Genomic DNA, 22024 nt, shown 5'->3' on the forward strand with positions numbered 1-22024 from the left:
TCTCTGTTTTAGACACATAGAAACTATTTTAATACACTAAATCCAAAACACTAAGTTGGTGACCCAAATAAAAGCAGGTCTTGGAACAGGAATTATTTTGTAGAATGCCTCTGACTGAGATTCAACAATGTAAATCAAAGCAAGCCATCCATAACTGGATAATATACATTGCATGGTTGAGTAATTAATGTATTACTGGCACTCAGTAGTATTTTCTATTCAAAAAGTATTTGTGCTGTTGCACAATAAATCACCATCATCAAGTTCCTCTTTCAACCAAAAGAATGTATGCAAAATAAAAATTAGCAAAATACTACTGGAAAATTAATTCCCCAATTAAGCTACTGTGAAATCAGAATGCATATAAATTATTGAGCTATAACAGCACATTTCAACTAACTGACTTTTAGAAAGGAAGGGAAAAACCCTAACCAATATGAAAGTATTTATTCACAATTTATCTAGTAGAGATCACACAAATAGATTAATAAATTGTTTAGGCATCATCAGGCTGCCCATTAGATTAACAATCAATGCAATCAAATTTCTAATGTTCATCATCACCAGCAACAGGAATGCTTAGGCAAATAAATCCTCTCACAGAAAATATTTTTATCATCTGTAACGAAATCAAGTAACTGCCAGCTGCATTAAACTTGATTACAAGATGTTTTTCAAAAGTAGTTATAATTTTAAAAAAATCCAAGTTTAATGAGTTAGGGAAAAGACACAGATAGAAACTTTCAACAGGAAAGCCTAATACTGCAGTCTTACATGAGAGGGTCCAATTCTGGTTGCCACTGCACTTACCATTTATCTTTCTGTTTTAGACTGACCAGTAAAAAGTGATAGGATATAAGTGAGGGAAGCTTAGTTTTCAAAGCTTTTAAGAAACAAAAACAATTATTAGAAACAATTATTATTGTCCTGCTAAATACATTGTTGGCAGAAGACCTTAATACATTATAAGTATAATGCCAGAAGAGTTTATCAAGACCTGATATGGTAAAAAACTATCCAACAGTATTAAAAAATGCAATTCTCACCAAGAGTCAACTTTTAATCTCTGAAAATAGAGAATAACTTTCTCAGTACATGTACAGTGGTAATCTGAGAGTAGAAGTAAGTGCGAGACGGAATCTGTTCACAGTAAACAAGTATTAGTAAGAACAAATAAAAACTAATTAGTTGTATAAAAAATTCTAAGTTGAAATCAGAATTCATGTGTCATTTTGCAATCTCCAGAAAAGGCTTACAGTTTTTCTCTGCTGCAAAATGCAAAGGCTTTTTCAATTCCCATTCACACTATATAACCACAGTTATCTAAAAACATCTTAAAATAAGCATCTATAAAATGCTTAGTCACAGGGCTGCCCTGATTAGATACTGTTGCTAAAGAAAGTAAACACATCACTCGCCATTTTGTTTCAATTTTTCCACTATTAAATTTTAAAGAGCATTAGAAGCAAAACCTAAATCAAGACATAACCAGAATACTAAAGACTAGTCTTGAGAATACATTTTTCATGTATCCTTGTATATGCCACTTCGATTTCATTTGATTAAAAAACAATACCTGAACTCTATATAGTCCTTCATATCAAAGTTAAAACGCTTTTGGTAGGGCTGTTACTGCAAAACTACATCTATATATTCTTGCAGTGTATTAATTAGGTCCAGATGAACACACAATTTCAGTAATGCATGAGAGTGGGAAAGCTACACTCTTCCAAAGCAGTTTTCCACCTTTTGCCTCCAAAAAATTTGATGTATAAAATCCATAAAAATAACGCATTGTGATTGAAGTGGCTTCCATTTGAACCACTCTTCTTCCCTTTTTATCCTACATTTTTGCCAAGTCCAGCACAACAACTTTAACAGTTTCTATTCATATAGGGTTTGGAATTTAAAAATGTAGATAGGCAACAAGGATGGACAAACTGTGTAAGCAATTTAAGCACAGAGACTAAATACTCTTATACCAAGACAGATGTAAGAATAAACCGGTAAAGGCTGTGGTGGCCAACATTATCTAGTTTTCCCCACTCCAAGCTGCAGAATACTGGCCACAACTTCCTAACAGCAATGGAACCTGAGGGAGCTACTGCCATCTCAGGGCTGTGGGTTGGCTCCCCAGCTTGCTATTACTGCAGCTCTCAGCAGCAAGAAGCATGGATCTCACAGAGGAGCCAGGAGGTTTTGACAAGTAGCTTATAGGGTCAGAAAGTCAGGCAACCCCAAAAGATGCTTCATTAGGATATTACAGTGATATGAAATTTCACATTTGGTCCTACAGAAGTCATCAGCAAGTGCTATTTCTAAATACAGGAGACGACTGTTACATGCTATTTCCCCAATTATGTTTAATAATATTTGGAACACACTAAAGGACAGAATGAGTTCTGACTCCTTGGTCTTCATTTCCCTGAAAGAAAGATGTGCTGAAAGCAGATTTTTTTTTTACAGTGAGAACATACGGAAATAAATTACCATCTGCTTTTGGATGCGAGTCCCTCAAAACACAGTGAGCAAAACCAAATTATACCTGTTAATAAAATCAAAGGAACTATTTTGCTTTCTCCCCATCTTTACTAAAAACACTAAGGGCCAGACAAGGGGGAAAATGTCCTGCTGACAAGAGGAAATAATTTATTTTCTAACATCTCTCAGGATGTCTCAGAACATACATAATAAATTCTTTGCAACGTTACAGAAAATTTAATGGTATAGAATGCAAAACAGGTTTTTCTTCCACATGAAGTAGCTGAGAAACCAGCAGTTCATTTCTCATTGATGAAGTTGCACCTGTGAAGGGGAGCAAAATCTCCTCCTGCAGACTACAGCTGTTTTAATAATGTAAAAGAGCACTGTGTGAATTGCTTATTCATTATTTCCTCACTAGCAATGGCCGTTATAGTAAAAGGCATTCTACTCAAGAGAAACTAAAGCATTTGCAACACAGTTTGCAATCACTGAACTGATCTGGTTCGTAGAAAAAAAGTCATACCCTTTGACAAAAAAATTTAGAATCTGACTCCTCTGACAGCACTGTTTTGTTAGTCCTGCAGGATGAGTCTTCAGAGGCAGAGTATACCTAAATTATTAATATAAATAATGTACAGATTATAGCGAGGACAAATTTTCCCTCACTTTTACCATCTTTCAGTCTCCTTTAGTAATGATTTCGATGTTCTCCTCATCTAGTTTTACACAGGGTCAAAAGGGAGAGTGAATTTAGGCTCCATATGAAATGAATATTGCCCTTTTTGTTTCTGAAAACTTTCTTAGTAAGTTAAGCATAAACCAAAACCAGTAATTCAAACAAGCTTAGCAGCATTAACTGGTTTAAAATTTAAACCTTCAGGCAGAGTAGGGCTCATCAGGATGGGTGATTCCTATCAACTCCCACTTAGAAAAACTATTTTACTGAAATATTTCAATTCCCAAGTAAAAAAAATTAGTATCTGAACACCTTCACTTGATGGAAGTGTTACATCACTAGCTTGTTGGAAAAGTAAGAGTGATGTTATACAAAAGAGTAAGTACACTATTGAATATGTAGCAATTCGCTCAGGGGAACAGAGAAATAGTGAACTGAAAACAGCCAACAAGAAGATGTCAGTTCAGTAACTAGAATAAAAATAATGCAATGAAAAAATTCTTTCATGATTTGGACTGTCACCATAGAATTGTACTTACATTGTCCATGAAATTTGGCTTAAATCCTCCCTCCTGCTGTCGTCGTAATTCCTCCTGTTCCCTCTGGCGTAGCATCTCTTCTTCCCGACGTCTGTGCTCTTCTTCATGCCTAGGGTATTTTTCAAAATTATGTCAGTTTAGCAATTGACCTGTTCAGGCTTGCACTCAGCCTCAGAGGTAAGATCGAGCATATAAACAAAACTGGCCATTATTTATTTTTTACACAGTGCAAGGCACTAATCTACTCAACTTGAGTAGAGTTGAGTACTTTTAAAGTTTTCGGTTTTTTGTTGGTTTTTTATTTACTGGAATACAAGTAATTTCAATACCAATACATTCTATACCTACTCTTCCAGCTATACATCAGTAAACAGGTTAAAATATTCCAGTTTTTAAGAAGCCACTATGGATTAAAACATTCAACAGTGCCAAAAGACACAATTTTTAATCCTGAGATGTGCTCGTGCTGTCCTTTTAATCTTATTGACATTTATTGTGATATTTAACAAAAAGTATAAATCAATATGAAGAGACTATGTCTATTTTCTTAAACTTTAGAAGAGGCATTAAAACAATTATTTGCATGAATCAAATCCTAAAAGAAAAATTGTTTTCAACATACTAGAATATCAAGTGAAAAAACTTCCAAAATCCCGCGTCAGACTATAATACTGCAAGGCTATGATTCCACAGGCTGATCACCTGCCCATAAAATTTAGAAGTATGTTCTTATCTATTACAGCAATGCTTTGGTCATGTTAAAAAAAAAACATGAAAGAAAAAAATTTTCTAAGACATTTCTATGCTATTTAGAAATCTCAGAAATTTACAACAAAATTAGCAGACCTGAAATAAGTGAAAAAAATCAAGCAACACTCAAAAGCAATCTTTTATATTGTGTTATATTATCAGAAACATCACACATTATGCTTTTGAGAAGCAAGTTTAGCTAACATATCTCAATTCATGCAGGCCTACAGTGGCTGCATGCCACACCTCTGCACAGTAGAAAACACAATACCTCAGTTGTATCTGCTTCCGTTTTTGAAGTTCTTGGTTTCGAAGTTCTTCCAAGCGCCTCAATTCTTCCTGACGACGCATGAGATCTAACAGAATTAAAAATGCGTTTAAATATAAAAGCTGTCAATCAATCATGTGGCAACACAAAATTTGTTATTACTGTCAGATTACAGTTCAAACATTCAAGTTTTTAAACCAAATTTTCAATGTATTTAACTCATTTCTTTCCATAAGCTAAGTCTAGTACTTGAAAAAAACACTGGATCCGTGGCTTACAAATATAGAAAGGTACGAAATGGGCAAAGGCCCCAGAGCAGGTTACAGAAACAGAAGTTTTATGTTCTCAAGGAAAAGGAAAAAACCTCTCCCAATCCCTTAAATCACATCTAGGACAGGGCATCAATTTTCTCACAACGCTGTATACTCCTAAAGTACACTACTAAGAAAACCACTACAATATTAATGGACTTTTATGCTCTCCACTACCTACTGCAGACCCCTGCATGGCACACATCAGAGCAAGAGAAGTCATATGAACTTCAGGTGCATGAAGGAAGTCTGAACCTCCATGAAGATCTGTCATGACTCTGCTTACTGCAACTTACAAATGACTAGTCTTTTAACCCCACAAATAAGGCACAGCCATAGCCTCCTATGAAGCAGGGCATAACTCACAGTAATTACTTTTGCTGACCAGTCACATTATTGATTTCTGCCTGGGAATCTATGCTTTCTTCAATGAATAATAATTTTACCATTTATTAGAAAGCAGGTTTTTTTTTTTTAACTACATATATATTGGCCACATGATGTATTTACAGAAACCACAAGTAACATTTTCCCTTACTATCCATAACATGCCTTTCATGCTTTAGTTCAACTGTTACGCACATTTTCTCTAAGCATTTCTTCACTATACTAATTAAAATAACTTTTTAGTTATGCAAATCAAGTTTCTTCAAACTTGTACACAACATTGTCCACTATGGGAAAATATGCTTCCTTCTCAGTTCTTTGTTCTTCCAAATTTATACAGCATTTCCTATTTCTTGTGCACTCAGGACCAGGATTTCCTACTTTCTCTCTACCACTATTATTTACTGTCCTTTGTTCTTAAGGTGCAGTACTCTACTTTTCTCATTATTCTCCTAATTTTTCTCCATAGCATAGTTTATTGCCTTTCCTGAAATTGTTAGTATGTTAAAAGTTCAACATAGCAAATTATGATTCAGTATCATTTAACAACTGCCAAATCTTGGCAGAAAGCCTTACTAAGCCGGATGAAACAGAGATATAGAGGTTCAAACTCGGCACAAAAGCCATTCATATTAAAAGATTTGTAAAGGTGGTAATTCTTGATAGACAGGCCCTTTCTCTGAGCAGAAAAAAATCTGCACTAAAGCAGCTGTGGGAAAAAAAGAAAACAAACAGAGAGCATTATTATTATTAGCCTCTGCACTTTTTTGCACTTATAAAAAGGCAAGGGCTTCATTTTACCTTCAACCTTCTACACAACAGACAGCCAGAAGGTGAAGGTGTTACCTCAGAAGTTAATCCTACAAGTTGGAATATCAACTCCACAAAGACTTTTAGGCAATTTTAGCTGCTGATTTTTCTAAAGATGGAAAATAAACACCAAGCTTCCATATAATTGATACAAAATTTAAGCTTCTGGTTAAAATCAGTCATGTTTTCCAGTATTTTCATAATCTATTTAACCATCATTATGAGAGAATAGTTACAAATGTTTGATCCATACCACCAGTACATAGATCAAAAATATCATGCAATTTACTTACACATGGAAACACGTATTCTGCTTTACAAATTACTTCTGACTCAGTCTGTCAAAATATGACACTTTAAAGTGAAAAATTACACATACCAAAAAATTAAATCCACCTTCAGAATTAATACCACACCACAAAAACCTGAGTACTCAAACCAACATGTTCTAGAGTTCCAGTCCTACTAGCTCTTGTGGAGCAGTTTCAACACAATCTTCATCTAGTAGAGTATATAGACCAGTAAGCTCATCCTTCCTGTCTTCTTTTTAACTCCTACACATCTAAAATGTGATGTTTTCTATTTTATTTCGTATTTAATAATGACTTCAATACATCTTTAAATTTGACTTCATGCACCAGGAATACAAAACTATTAATTCTAGGTTCTAGTGCCTTAGAAACTTCATTGCATCTTTTCTTCATTCATCTTTCATCAATCCTGTGATGCAATTAATATAATCAATATTCTTGGCATGGCATGAACTTAGACCCCCACTGTTCAGAGAAACAAGAGGAAGACATCTTTGAAAATAAATGTAAGTGAAAAAACCACCTTATTTTCATACATACTGAAGTTGAAGAATTGAGAAGATTAAAACAGAAGGAATACTTACTAATCTTTAGAGCTCTAAAAATTAAGTGTCAGCAGGTAACTAAGAAGCAACCTAACTATCTAACAAAATTCTGAGTTATCTGGTACCAAAGAGGTACTATGCTAACCAAACTGTGAGGGGGAAAAGCCCTCCTCCTACATGAAAAAAACCCATATTTTCTCACTGGAATAGTAGCACCTCATGCTGTCATGTTTTAGTGGCTCTCTAATGGAAGGAATAATTGTCTCTTTTTATATAAAACTGGCATTTAACAAATAGTCAAAAAGCAGAATATCTTTTCCTTCATGTTGTCCTTAAAATAAACCCTAATATCCAAAAACACGCCAAAGATGTTTTCCCATGTTTTACTATTTTTTCTATCTTAATGAAGAGGCCATCATAATCTTGTCTCAGTTTAACACATAATTAAGACATGAATTTAAGACAAAGTAATCTCTAATCCTGTCCTCAAGTCCAGGCAACAGGTGAATAAATTCAAAGGAAATTAAAGAGCATGAGTTCCGCAACTGGACTATTAGCACTTATTAGCACTGTTAAATATTAACAATTAGATAAGTCAACAGTAGATTTATCCAACCTGTAACTTAAGCACTGAACCATCTTTACAAATCTCAGTCATGCACGTGCACAAAATTACCACGTGTGTCCAGCTGCCAAGGGAGGGCTGCACTGTGTATTGTCGGCAGCATTTTTGGATCACATTAACATGCACATTCCTCACCTCTAACATACACCTGTGCTTAACAAGGGAACACAATGCTTCAACAGTTTTTCTTGGAAAATAAACCAAGAAACAGCTGTCATTTCAGGTGCTGCAGCAACTATCTGGCATTTCAAGACAGTTTTCTATGTTATTACCGCTGTATAATACCTTATGTTTTTCATGTTATTATATAGGTATGCTTTTATGTTATTATCTTCTGCATAAGACCTTCTGCTCGGTACAAGACCTTATAAAAACAGCATGGCTCCACATTGGGAGCACACGCGCCTGTTCAGGAAAAACAGGATAAGTAAACTTTTTACTAAAGATAAATTTAGGAAGTGAAGAAAACAGACTTAGACAATCAATCACCTCTTTATCAGATTCTTAATTAATTTCTGCAAATCATCACGGAACGTGTGCACAGAGAAGTATTCCTTCCTTTTTCTCAGATAAATGCATTTAATTAAATGGTCACCATCAAAAGGTCAAAGTACACAGATCAATATGCTACATCACAAAAAAAATCTGTGACAAAACAAATTCAATACTGGTAGATGATCTGGTTTTACCTTGCCTCATCAGCATTAGCTGATGCTCATGTCTAGCAGCTTCCATTTCTGCCTCAAGTTTCTCTTTGGCTTCTCTAATGTTCCTGTCGACCTGTTCACGCTGCTGCTTTTCCATCTCATCAAGAGCCTTCCACCGTGAAGCATACTCAAACTCAAATGTTCCAGGCTGAGCAAAGCGTGGAGGCTGTTCTCTTTCCCTAATAAAAATTTTGCAGTAAAAATGTACAGGACACATTTAGATCAACAGCTGTAATGGCCAGAGAACGTATACACAATCACTTCAAGTGTAGATCTCACTGTTTATCAACCTGTCAGAGGACTACATTCTAAACCAGACAAAGTTTAAATCAAACATTAAGATAAGTAAAAAGACAATTTTCCAAAAATTGCCCAAATAAAGGTTAAATTTATTTAAGATAAAAATTTGTATTGACATCAATACAAAATACTAAGATGCAACACTAGATTAACAGTGTTCAGCCTTTTAAATCAAGCAGTCAATTCACTAAACCAGTTATTTAAATAAGTATCAATGCTTACTAGACAGCTCAGAATATTAGCCAGGATCTGTAACCATTAAAATGAGCCCACATTTCCCATTCTAACACTAATATTGTACCTAGCAGTGACAAATTTTTAAGAAGTGGTATTCTACTGTCTTATCAAAATAAACATTTTAGATTCAAGCAACATGAACGACATATTACAATATTAAAAATTAGTATTTTCAGATTAGGGGACTTCTATCTCATGACTGAGATTTGCTTTCTCATGTCATGCTCAAAGTTTTACCTCAACTGTGGAAGCTGCAAAGACTTACACGCCAGGGAGGCTGCAAACAGTTAAGGGGCCATTCAGAGAACATAAGATCTGTGGGTATCCAAAATCTCTGTAGGATTAGCCCATACCCCTAATCCATAAAAGACTATAGTTTGCTGGCAACAAGCTCCTTCTGACTGCAGTGTAGGCCAAGAATCTCTCTCCTACACTAAATGCACAGAATGCTAAACAAACAAGCCAAGTCTGAATTTTACCATAATTAGGAAATTTGGGAAGGTCCTGTTTAATCCTTTGACACAAAAAACAGCACAACATACAAAAACACACCTCCTGCTACACAAACTGAAAAGTAAAAATCACTGTCTAATTACAAAGGTACCTAAGTATGTAAATAATGTTTTATAAAAAAAAGGCTAACCACAACTTACTTGTGGTACTGTTGTGTTTTTTGCATTAGCTTCTCAGGGAGTCCATCCTCATCATCAAATTGCTCCATTGGTTCTACAACAACAGGTCGAGGTGTTCTGGAAAACATTTTCAATTTAATAAGTGAATCATTAAAGAAGCAGTTACAACTTATTTTAGCATTTTGAAGAAACACTCCAGAAAGCTAACATGTAATTCCTGTGTCTTGTCTTAAATCACAGATTCCAATGAACCCCAATCTTAAGAATTACCTTTGGAAAATAACTTGTTTTATGCCCAAATCCAGCTATTCTGCCTAGAAACAACTTGCTTGACACAGTTCTATTTTTTTTTTAAATACCAAAACCATCTACCACTAATTACAAAGTATTTAGGAAGGAACTACCTTTCTGTTCTTACAAGTGAGGCACCACAGAGGCCATGATCATACTGGGAAAGCAACAAACCCAAAACAGAGCAGCACAACTTATTCATATTTCTACTGACTTCTACAACTTAGTTCTGCAAGTTACTCTAAAACTGAAAACAGCTTGATAATTTGGTATTAATATGACAGCAATAATTAGAAAAACATTTCTGCTTAAGTTATTTAAAATCCATTCTTTGAACAACCACACACTCACAAATTAGAATCCTAACTGAAAAGCTGAAAACAGCTTCCTTGATATGTAGTAAACAGAGGCAAGCATGAGCCAAAGAGAGCAGCGTAAAAAGCTCTTTGCATCAGTCTTGGGAGCAGAGCTTACAAAACACAGAGCACTAGAGACATGATTTTCAAAACACCAGCTCTCGTTTATTGTATTCCATGTCTATATTTCACTTTGCAGATCTTCCCCTACTGTCCCAGTCCCTCACCTGGAAAAAAACAAAAAACCACCAACCAAAACCAAACAAAACCAATGACACCCAATATATTTTACTCTGTGCATCAAGTTCACATTAAAAAGATTGAGTCCAGAATCAAAGGGCACAACCCAGCAATTGTTTCTTCTGATACCATCTGCATAGCACTTGCTGACAGTTCCACAATTCAAACGCAACTGAACTGTGGTGCTAACAAGTTATGATGTAAAATAACAATGTTAAAACACTAATGTTCTGAAATTCTAGTTTTGATACATTTACATGGGAACTGAAACATGTTCTGATCAAAGTTCTCAGTTAAAAAAGATAAAACTTTAGACTCTGAAGCAAAACATCAAAGTAGATGGCAGCAGATTCATGCTAATTATCTTTGATACTGTGCATTAGGGAACACATCACCTAGGCAAGAAAACGATCAAGTGCTTTTTATTAACTCAGGACATGGTTAGATGGTCTTTTCAATTCAACTGATCTATCCAGCTGGCAAAACAAGAATACTCTCCCCTCATATCCCAGCTTCTTTTTCCTTGCCACATCTCTCATGCCAAGAATAGCACTAATGTAACACCGACTACATTACTTCCCTTGTTTGGCTCACCACGCTTCCATTCAGTTACTAATGCCAAGAAAACCAAGGGAACAAGAACAAATTGCTGGCACCTCCGGGTAACAGTAAAGATGTATTCAGATTAAATTTACTATGTAACCATCAAGTCAGTTTAGTAGCACACAAGATTTGGGAGTTCCAGACCCCTTACTCACCTGCCAACTCTTCCTGGCAACATTTTCTCCTGCCTTATTCTCTGCTGGACCTGACATCAGCAAGCACCTTCCCGTGCTTGAACAGACTGCAGTGGACTCCCATACAAATGAGAATGCTTTTCTGTTGTTTTAGCAAGCGCAAGTGGCTTATGGAAGTATCATGAAGTTCAAGAATAGCACAGCTAGGGTAGGAAAAGAACTCCAAGCCCAATTCAACAGCAGCAAGTTTTCATGCTGTGAAACCACAGCCTTATTTTCCCAATAAGAACCACAAAAATAAAAAGGAATCATAAATATGTATAATTTCACACCGTTTTTAAGAAAGTGTTTAAAAATGTCACTTGTGCCTGTGTTAAGTACCGCAATTAACAACTCTCTTTGGCAAGTACAAAAATAGGAGATGCAAGAGAAGTGCTGCTATTTGCAAGCTTGCTTGTCTTTGAAATAGATTGTTTTCCAAACATCACTACTATAAACCTCTTCAGAACCTCAGTCTTTATTTTAAAACAGTGAGAAAATCCTGGCCTTAGAAGCCACAGATAATTTTTGGGATATCGACACTTTCTGCAGACTACAGAAATATCAGCAATGTCATGCACTGATTTGTTAAGAAACAAAGGAATATTATTTTGTCACTTTTTTACTGGGATCAGGAAGAGTGTAACCAATGAAAATGAAGTCTCAAAAAAATGCCTTATTATATAGAGAAGGAAAAGTAATATTACATATGAACAAGAAAAAAACCTAGAATTCTGCTCTCAGACTCTCAAATGGTAATAAGAAATCTTATAAACAGTAAGCAAAGAAAGATGGTTTTCTTTAAAAAAAAATCAAGAGTATTTGCAATATTCATGCAAAACACTTAAATTTCTAACCTCACTACTTTCAGAATTTGAAAACAAAATAAGAACTAGGGAACCCCATGAATCTCTGCTCACATTGGGAAGATACATTCACAACTTCAAACAAAAACCTGTGAACTTACGTTGTAAGCAAGAATGCCCCATCACTGCATCTTTCTAGAGCTTTCCGTGCTGGAGGTTTTGCTGCAAACTCTACAAAACCTTTCCCTGTAGCTCTGCCACGATCATCTACTACAACAACCGCTCTTTCCACTGGCCCGAATTGCGAGAATGCTTGTTCCAGCAGCTCATTGGAAACCACAGGCGACAGATTCTTCACAGTTAAGGCAGCTCCATGGGTAGCAAATCGAATTCGAAGTGGCCTGCTCTTCAAAATAGTACCATCAAGTTCTGCCTTTGCTATTTCAGCCAAGGTCCTAGATTCCTTTATAAAGACATAAAATATTTTATATCTTTTCTTTTCAAAGACAGCAAGTATCATTTTTCTGTTGTTCCCCCCCCCCCCACAAAAGTAGCAAAGTTGTTTTCCTTCACTTGAGCATATTGGCACCAGGATCATTCAACTTGTTTCCTCCAATCAAAAAACCAAACCAAACCAACAACAAAAAACCCAACAGACAAACCAACAAAGTCTCTGTCCTCTGATTGAAAAAAAAAAGCATTCATTATCCCTTATGGTTTATTCTAAAAACAACACAGACGCAAACTTTTTCTTGCCCATTAGAGGATTTAACAGATTCTCATTATGATGCTGCTGCTCTATAAAGGTTTTGAGTAGAGTTGGAAAGGCGACACTTTTCATGTTTCCCCGCTCAAATGTTTATATTCTGCATCGCCGGCTCCCCGCAGCAGGAAATGGTATTCAAACATTACACTAGAGGATCTAAGGTATTTTGGGTTGGGTTTTTGTTTTGCTTTTAAATAAGTGAAAATACCGCACTTGCTCTCAATGGATGTCCAATTCAAATTTCATCAACAAACGGTGAAATTACCTTCTTTGCTCTTCTATTCATTCGTCTCACATTAATGGGCTTTCTGCACCCACATCCATGAGACAGTGTAAATCAACAAGTATACCAGCAATCCCTGACATTTAAAGAAATTCTTTATATATTTCTTCACTGTTCAACTGGCTAGGAAAGCTGTTAAAATATATATATATTCCCTAAACGTAATGGAAAAAGGGAAGTTCACATAAGAACTCTATCTAATTTCTATTATACGCAAAAATGCGTAACTAGATGTAAGTATATCTCACTTCCTCCATAAAACTGCTATTTTAGGCCGGGGAATTCTCAGGGTAAAAGATGCATGGCAGAATGCCACAAGTATTTTAAGATGACAACCAAAAAGAAAAGAAAAACCCTAACCAGTAAAATATACGGAAAAATCATGACTAGACACCTAAAGCACTCTAAAGCTATTCCCAGAATGATACAAATCTGTGCATTTTAAACAGAGCAATCGTGAAAACTAATCTCGCATATTAAATTGCCATTTAAATACAGTATCATAAACTTTTCGAATGATTCGGTTTTTTGCATGCTTAACTCGAGCATATTTAATCAAATACTGTATTACCCCTAAAAATCTAGTCTTATCTGGGCACAAGTAATTTAAACAACCCGCGCTCCGCAACCTTTTCGATTCCGTGATTTTACGTTCCGTGTTCACGATGCGCGAGCAGCTGTATTTCGAAATAATGCTGTTCATTCTTTAAAATTAACTGTATTGAGTGCCCTGGGGTGAGGCGGGGACCGAAACGCCAGGGGCTGGGAGGACTGCTCTCAATGCAGGGGTCTGGCTTGGATGTGTGGAGGCGAACGGGGAGGGGAAAGAAGGAAGAAGAGGCGGGGGCAGCTGCGCTAGCAGCGAGGAGGAAGAGAGGCAGATGCTGCCTTTTTTTACACCCGCCGAAATGGAGGAGAAGGAGGCGGGGGGCAAGGGACCGAAGCCTCTCGCTTTCGGAGACAGCCCCAGGAGACAGGATGACGGGGCAGCCCCAGGGGCCCGCTCGGATCCTCACCAGGCGGATGAAGCCGAAGCCACGGTCCCGATTGATGAACACCTCGCTGGGCTCCCCGTAGCGCTCGAAAAGGCGCTTGAAATCCTCCTCGGTGATATCAGTAGGCAGATTCCCCACGAAGAGCCGGCAACGCTGCGTGTAGCTCTTCTCGCCTGGTTTGAGAAAGCTCTTGATATCGATGGTGAAGCCAACCTCCTGCTCCTCATCTCCGCCACCTTCTTTGCTCGGCACCAGAGCCATGGCCGCCGCCGCCTCACTCTCCGCTTCTAGGCCGCGCAATCCCTTCAGGTTGCCGCCGCCGCCGCCCCCCACCATGCCCAGCGGCACCGCTGGGGAGCTGTTTTCGATCCGCACTTGCTTCAAGTTCCTATTCGCGGCCATATCCGCTCCTTCCTCGCGGGCTCTCCCTCGGGGGACGCGGAACCCTGCTCGGCAGCCGCCGCCTCCGACCCTCAGCCAATTCAAAATGGCGCCGCCGCCAACCCCGGCGAGTTGTGCCGTCCCCGCGGGAAGCCCCGCCCCGGCCCCGCTCCCCCTCACGGCCGCGCCGCCGCCGCCGCCGCCGCTCCCCCTGCGCTCCGGCGCACGGCCGAACCTGCCCCGCGCCCCCCGAGAGCCGTCTTTCCCCCCTAGAGACAGGTGTGAGTCCGCGGCCGCGCTGCCGTGTTGTGTTAGAGCAGTGGTCTCCTCAGCCCATCCCCGGGCAGCCGAGCCCCTCGCTGGGGTCTCTCCCGAGGGAAAGGCAGCCGGGCGGGATGCCCTGAGGGGTGTTAGGTCGCTGCGGGAGAGGGAGGCAGGCGTGACATTAGAGACGCTGAGGCGGCGGCGGCGGGGACAGCCGAGGGAGTCACAAAAACCACAGAATCAGTCAGGTTGGAAAACATCTCTTGAGGTCATCGAATCCAACCTGTGGCTGAATGCCGCCATGTCAACCAGACCACGGCACTGAGTGCCACGTCCAGTCTTTCCTTAAACACCTCCAGGGAAAGTAATTCCACCACCAAGCTGGGCAGCCCGTTCCAGTGTCTAATTACCCTTTCCGTGAAGAGATTTTTCCTGATGTCCAACCTAAACCTGCCCTGGTGCAGCTCGAGGCTACGTCCTCTTGCCCTATGACCTGTTGCCTGGGAGAAGAGGCCGGGGAGGCAACCCCAACCGGGCTGCACCCTCCTTTCAGGCAGTTGTAGAGAGTAATGAGGTTCCCCCCCCGAGACTCCTTTTCTCCAGGCTAAACAACCCCAGCTCCCTCAACCACACCTCACAGGACTTGTTCTCCAGATCTTTCTCCAGCTCTGTTTCCCTTCTCTGGACTAGCTCCAGCTTCTCAGGGTCATTCCTGAATTGAGAGACCGAAAACTTGACACAGCACTCGAGGTAGGGGAAGGCTATCTACTCATAGAAAAGGCAGGAAGTCAGGCAGTATAGGAACATGATGGAGGCATTAGAGTAGCAGTATGGGACCCCTAAAGCCTTATCATCTTGACTGTCCAAAGAACATTTCTTTGAAGTGTATTTAGAGTTCAATAACAAATGTTAAGACACAAGTGTTTAAAAAAGGAACCAACTTACACCAAACCAATAACTTTATAAATAAAGCATGAAAAGGGAGTGAAATATATGTTAGAAATTATGTGACTATACACTGTAGATGTGTACTCATCAGTAGATGGAAAAAAGGAGATGCAAGACTATTTTTACCCATGTGGTTTAATAAAATTGTCATGGTTTTCAAACAGAGATTTCCAAATCAGGTTAGTAGTAAAAGCTGCAACCATTTGAATTGGAATCGCAATTTCCTGTGTACTATAAAAATGTCAATAGGAAGAGAGTGTTTACAAATTCCATACTATTCTTACTTTTCCTTAACTACAGCAATACCTCAATAAAAAAAATAGTTCAGTAAAATAGAGCAACAAAATTCCACCTTCCAGAAACAAGGGAATATATCTGAAAAAAAAATATTCTTAATGTGCTCATGAATCCATACATTATCTTAATTAGTCAGATTCACAGTATAACCATAATGCTTGCACTTGTTTTAGCTTTTTTGAGAAGGAGCTATTTGCACATGCCTTATTTGCACACGGTCAAACATTTAAAGCTAACATACAGAAAGAACCTGATATCTGCTGTGTTCAGTCACTTCCTCACCTTCGTTTACACATCACTTCACAATAATTTACTCATTCATCAGAAGAGCCCCAGACAGTTTATCTCCCTAAGTGCCCAGAGTCTTGGTGGCTGGGTGACTTCTACACCTTGCCACTGACACTAGTTAACCAAAAATTATTTTGAAAGAAGAAAAAAAGGGTCCCTTAAATTTCTTGTCCCAATGTTTTCCTTTAGCTATAAACATCCACTGAAATCTTTATGGCTTACTAAATCAAATTCATATCATTGAAAGAGGTATCCTAGGCTGTTCCAGCCAGTCTCCCTTAGTCTGGTATTATTATATTTAATATTTTGAATGTAGTTGAACTATATGAAAGTGATTTCAGAAGAGTGGGGGAGAAACAGTTATAATCACATGGTAATTTACATTCATTCTGTCATTCTTGAGGGGTTTTATGGAAGCCTGAATATACTCAACTTAGCCTTCAAAAGGCCACAACAGACAGCCCTGATTTTGTCTAACAAAATGTAGTTTGCTTGGAATTTATTTTAAGACCTTAAAACAGTAATGCCTTTTTCACTTCATGAAAGGAAACAAAATCTCAAGATTTCAATGAAAATCATATCATGAAGTTTCAGCCCATTTCATTGCACTTCCTTTCTTTCCATTCCATTAATTGTTTTTGCCTAATTTCAGAATTTTTGTTTTTTTAAATTTAATTTCATGTCATTATATTTCCTTTCCTGTCTATTCATTTCCCTTCATTCCTTGATTTCTCATTTAATTTCTTTTCATGAAATGAAAATCCTTCATTTCATTAAGGGAAATCTCAAGATTTCAAGCAATACCATTCAATAAAGTTTTGGCTCATTTCACTGCACTTCATTTCATTGTGTTCTATTTATTTGTTTTCACTTCATTTCAGAATTTTCTTTTTTTTTTCACACAAACCTTTTAACAAGCTCGAGGCTGCAGCTGAGGTGCCCATCCCCATGCATGACCCTAAGCTAAAAGGTGTTGAGGCAGAAATGTTGTGGCTCTGCCATGATCCTCTTGGCATGTGTTTTCCATCCCCAGTGTTCCTGGAGCTGGAGGCTCTTTTCCTCTCTCAACCCTAACTCTAAGCCTGATGGCATCTGGTTGCTGGAGCTGAGATGCCCATCACCAGGGATGGTCCAGATTAGAACGATGTAAGGGCAGCAGTGGTGGGGCCGTGCTGGAACAGGCTTGGCAGGACTTGTCCAGCCCCAGTGTTCCTGAAGCTGTAGGCTCTTTTACTCTCTCAACCCTAACCCTAACAGCAGCCCTGACCCTAATGGCAGCTTGGCACTGTGGCAGAGGTCCTCATCTCCACAGGTGGCACAGACTAAAAAGTGTTGAGTCAGCAATGTTGCCACCCTGCTACGATGCCCTTGTACTGCCTTTCTGAGTGTCACTGTCCAAGAGCTGTAGGCTCTGCAGCTCTCTGAGCCCTAACCTGAACCCAGCTTGTCACTGCCACTGAGATCCACAGACCACGGCTGGCCTAGATTCAAAAAGTGAGAAGAGAGCAATCTTGGTACCCTGACGTTATGAAAATCCTTCATTTCATGAAAAGAAATGAAATCTCAAGATTTCAATGGCAAATCTTTTTGTGAAGTTTTGTTTCATTCCTGTAATTCCAATTCCATTTCACTTCATTTAGGAATTTTGGGATTTTGCGATTTCATTTCATGTCATTATATTTTTTTCCTGTCATTTCATTTCATTTCATTTCATTTCATTTCATTTCATTTCATTTCATTTCTGTCTTTACGTGTACTGCCAGATTCTCTTTTGTACTCATGAGTTGTTTTGGATTATCATCTCACAGATGGTTTTGTACTTAAATTTACTAGCACATATACAATATTCTGCATATGCATGAGTATCTGTAGTACAATCACTATTGCCTTATTGAGAAGAGCATTTTTTAGCAAAAAAAAAAAAACAAAAAAAACCCAAACCAACAAAACAAAACACAAAAAAACCCAACAAAAACCAAGTGAACAAACAAACAAAAAACCCCAAAAAACCCCAAAAAATCACACCCAAAAAGGAGGTGAAAATCTGCAGGATTTTTCATTTTGTCTGCTACAGAGACAGGCTATGTCATATTAGACTGTCAGAAGGAACAGACCTAGCTTTTAATTTTCTGTATCATAGCATCACTTTCCTAGCAAATAGCATCCTGCATCAGGAATGCATCAGACCTCTAAAATGAAGCCACGAGAGTTTTTTATGCTGCAAACTTGAAAACACCTTGATCTGTAAATAAAGATCTGGCGCTATTTGTAGTTACCTTTGCACAACTTCAAAGTGATTGCCCCTGCGCCAGCACTCCAGTGATGACAGCTGTGATAGTGCTGAAACTGACTGCTCAAAAGGCAACTGTAGCTTAGTGCTCAATACATCCCTGGACTCCCAGGTTTATTTCCTTTTACTTCCTAAAATCTGCCTTGAGTCACAGGATCAGTACTTGTAATTCAAGCTGCAGTGGCAGGCCATGACAGAATGTATCAGGGAGCGCTAGAGCTGAGAGGCAAATTAGGGCATGGAACTGGATGCTCCATTTGAGAGGAGAAAGGAAACAAAGGAAAACACAAAATTCTGCACTGAGAAAGTAGGGAATGAGATAAGCAGATAGGTTGACAGCCTGGGATCCTACTCAGAACTGCAAGGCCAGGGAACTGAAGCACACCTCTGTGCATGACCTGACACAGGTGGGACTTTCATCTCTTGCCATTAGAGACAGCGTTTGCCTTCGGTATTGCTCATGGCAGTATCTGGGCAAATTAACTTTAGGCAGGTATTGGTCTCCGACTACCAATCTTTTCTTACCAAGTCCAGTTGGCTCGGAATATTCAAAGCTGTCACAGCTGCGCCAGCAAGCCTGATGGGCTAAACATAAGGGAGTGGAGGAGGAGGAGGGGCTTAATGCAATCTGAAATAGCGAGGCATTGTTTGTGATTGCCGGGGGATGAGTTCATGGCGCCACTCATGGAGTATGAGGAGAGGTTACGGGATCATGTCCTTGCAGTGCCATCTGGTGACAAATACTGGAATTATCACTTTAATGGAATAATTCGAGTGGAAAAAAACATGACAAACCTACCATAACACCATCTCTCTGGTCCCAGATGGACAGCACGAGTTGGGTTTTCTATTTTAGAACTTGGTGGCAAGGCTGCCTTTCTCTGTTTTCTTTTCTTAACACTAGCAGAATTCAGCAACGTTCTTTCATTGTTTTTACATGGATTGAAATGTGCATTAATCACATTTATAAAATCATTACAACCTAACCTAATATAGTTAGTAGTCACCTAAATTCATGCCATATCATTCAATAGCTATTTTAGTGTGAATGAAGACCTGTATTTTGGAATTATCCGTGTTTGAATAGTCAGTATCATTCTTTGGAACAGTATTGGTCTCAAGGAAGCAAGGACTGAAAGTACATGAAAATATAGGTGTCTGTGAAGACACTTGTCAGATGGACATATAGGCTCAACAAATGGTACCTGAGTTTTCCAAAGCTACTTTCTCCACTAATATAATCAATGAATACAATGCACACCTTTCTGAATATTTTTCAGCATATTGTCTTGACCTTTCCTGTAGATGAGTGACAGTAAAGTACTAAGGCAAGCAGGAAGTTAGAGATTTATGGAAGCATTTCCCAAATATATTTAGTCCTTATTTTTATATAAACAATCATTTGGTATCCTGTCAGCACATCAGGCAGTAGGGCTTCACTTGGGGGTCCAGTAGAATATGGTAGGTGGCCAATGGTTGGGGGTTTTGTTCTCTTTTACTCCAAATAATCTCTTTTACAATCTGTAGCAAAATTTATTTATTGCATTTGATTATTTGTATCCTCTGCAATTAAGCTAATGTATTCTGTAAATTTTCTTACATGATTCTTATTTGTTCACTATTTTTTTTCTTTTGGTTTTCCTTTCTAAAAGGGGCATAAGGCTATTTCTCTGGGAATTGATTTACTCTTCCACAGTGCCACTGGGACTGAAAATGTTCTGTAATCTGAACAGTGACTGGAAAGGTATAAAACATTTCTCCGTGGTCTTTACTTTTGTTTTCCAGTCCCAGAATTGAATTTGGTATTTGTCAAGGGAAGAAATTTAAACTGAATTAGGAATTTGTGAATTCAATTTTCAGGAGTTTATCTAATACTTTTACCTAAACCTCTTTGATTTCACTCATATCTGTCAATCACTCTTACAGCTAGAGAAGAAATAGTATTTATAATCTTTGAGCATTTTTTACAGGTCAAACTAGTTTACCATCCTGAAAACTCAAAAACTTAAAAATTTTACCTCACAAAAAATTAGGAAATAATAAAAAATTAAATTGGAATATTGTTTTGACACATTTTTGAATAGTTAACTTTGATTTTTTTTAAGGTGGAATGTGGTTTGTAGTGTAGCACACAGAAATTCAGGAATTGCCATATTAAAGAAACCTCAAGGCCTGTCTCATTAATCACACTATTTCTGACAGGTAGTTGATGCCAAATGTTTAAGGGAAAAGTGATGACCTGTCTAGGAAGTAAATGTAGGAAGCAGATATACAGTTTTACTGTTTAAAAAAAAATCAACAAAAAATAATGCAAGATATATAATCTCTAAATTGATAAATTTTAATTGATACCAGTAAATTAAGTCTAATTTCACATTATGTAACAAAGCATTTAGCTGTTTTTAACTTGCTAATAGTTGCTATTCAGTATTTGTAAATCCAGGTACATGTGTAAAATTATACCACACATAGATCAGATTTTAAACATTTTTACTTTTTTTTTTCTCCCCCCCCCCCCCCAAATTCTGGGAATCTAATTTTTGTGAGTGTGGCCATGCCCAACAGCACCACCTATACTGCTCTGTAAAGTCTCCATTCTTTTGCCTGACATTTCTTACCTTCCCTGTCTTGTTTCTTACTGCAGGGGTTTTTTGGCACATTACTCTGCTGCTTATAGAGCCACATGTAAATGGGATGGGGGAACTAATCCACCTGAAAGAAAAAAGGGAGAGGGAGAAGAGGAGCAAGTGAAAAGTTGTTTAAGCAAGCATTGGTGGTTAATAAATGTGGTGTCACCATTCCAGCCTCATCTCAAACAGCACCTGATAGAGGCTTCCTGTTACCTGTTAGGAAAGAAGCACCCCTTAAAGTACTATCGCCTTCCACATCTGGAATTTGGAGGTATCCACCTTCATGAGCATGACAAAGTGTCTGTCCCTGTAAAAACCTCACTGAATGCATTTGAAAAGATCCTGCTACAGCTTGAAGTTTGTCTATCCCTACGCCAGCCATCTTTCAGGTAAGTGTTGCCAGCTATCCGGTACGCTGTTCATTAAAGTGGACTTGAGCTGAAATTGTAGGCTTGAGAAAATGAGACCTGAGCATGTATTTCTTGCTCCCAGCTCATCTTTGGATTAAGGTAAAGTTACATTGTCAAGGAAATAACTCGGCTACCAAGCAGGTAGTTGATGAATGTAACAAACTGAATCATGGTAGCAAAATTACAAAAAACTTTGAGCAAAAACTTTGAATATAGACTCAATTTTTTTGCCCAAAGTTGTATGGTACATTTTATCTCTTTCCAGACCAGAATAAAGAAGGCCACAACTCCCCAGTTAATCTCTCAAGCAAGATCTATTTCCAAAGCAAATCAAGGTCAGTTTAGCTCATTCAGCAAACAAAAACAATGAACTGTTGTATATGCCTGAAGGTCAGGCAGCCTTGCAGTAATAGTGTGATCT

At 38.3% G+C, this 22024-nt stretch overlaps 1 protein-coding gene across 8 annotated transcripts in view; it reads right to left on the reverse strand.

Moving 5' to 3' along the window:
• PSPC1 (paraspeckle component 1) overlaps positions 1 to 14712 on the reverse strand; it is a 58234-nt gene extending 43522 nt beyond the window's left edge. For 4 of the 8 annotated variants that reach the window (XM_038157449.1, XM_038157458.1, XM_038157466.1 and 1 more), the window contains exons 1-6: positions 14117 to 14712; positions 12213 to 12514; positions 9604 to 9699; positions 8396 to 8592; positions 4721 to 4805; positions 3700 to 3808 (exon numbers count right to left, since the gene is read on the reverse strand). In XM_038157449.1, coding sequence (XP_038013377.1) covers positions 3700 to 3808; positions 4721 to 4805; positions 8396 to 8592; positions 9604 to 9699; positions 12213 to 12514; positions 14117 to 14497 — 1170 coding nt within the window. In that variant the 5' untranslated portion in view covers positions 14498 to 14712. The remainder of the gene's footprint in view (positions 1 to 3699; positions 3809 to 4720; positions 4806 to 8395; positions 8593 to 9603; positions 9700 to 12212; positions 12515 to 14116) is intronic. The other 4 variants (XM_038157433.1, XM_038157441.1, XM_038157425.1 and 1 more) reach the window with 2 other exon arrangements.
• Between the last annotated feature and the right edge of the window lie 7312 nt (positions 14713 to 22024).

Source organism: Motacilla alba, chromosome 1 (assembly GCF_015832195.1).
Source record: "Motacilla alba alba isolate MOTALB_02 chromosome 1, Motacilla_alba_V1.0_pri, whole genome shotgun sequence".
In the NCBI taxonomy this organism is placed as follows: Eukaryota; Metazoa; Chordata; class Aves; order Passeriformes; family Motacillidae; genus Motacilla; species Motacilla alba.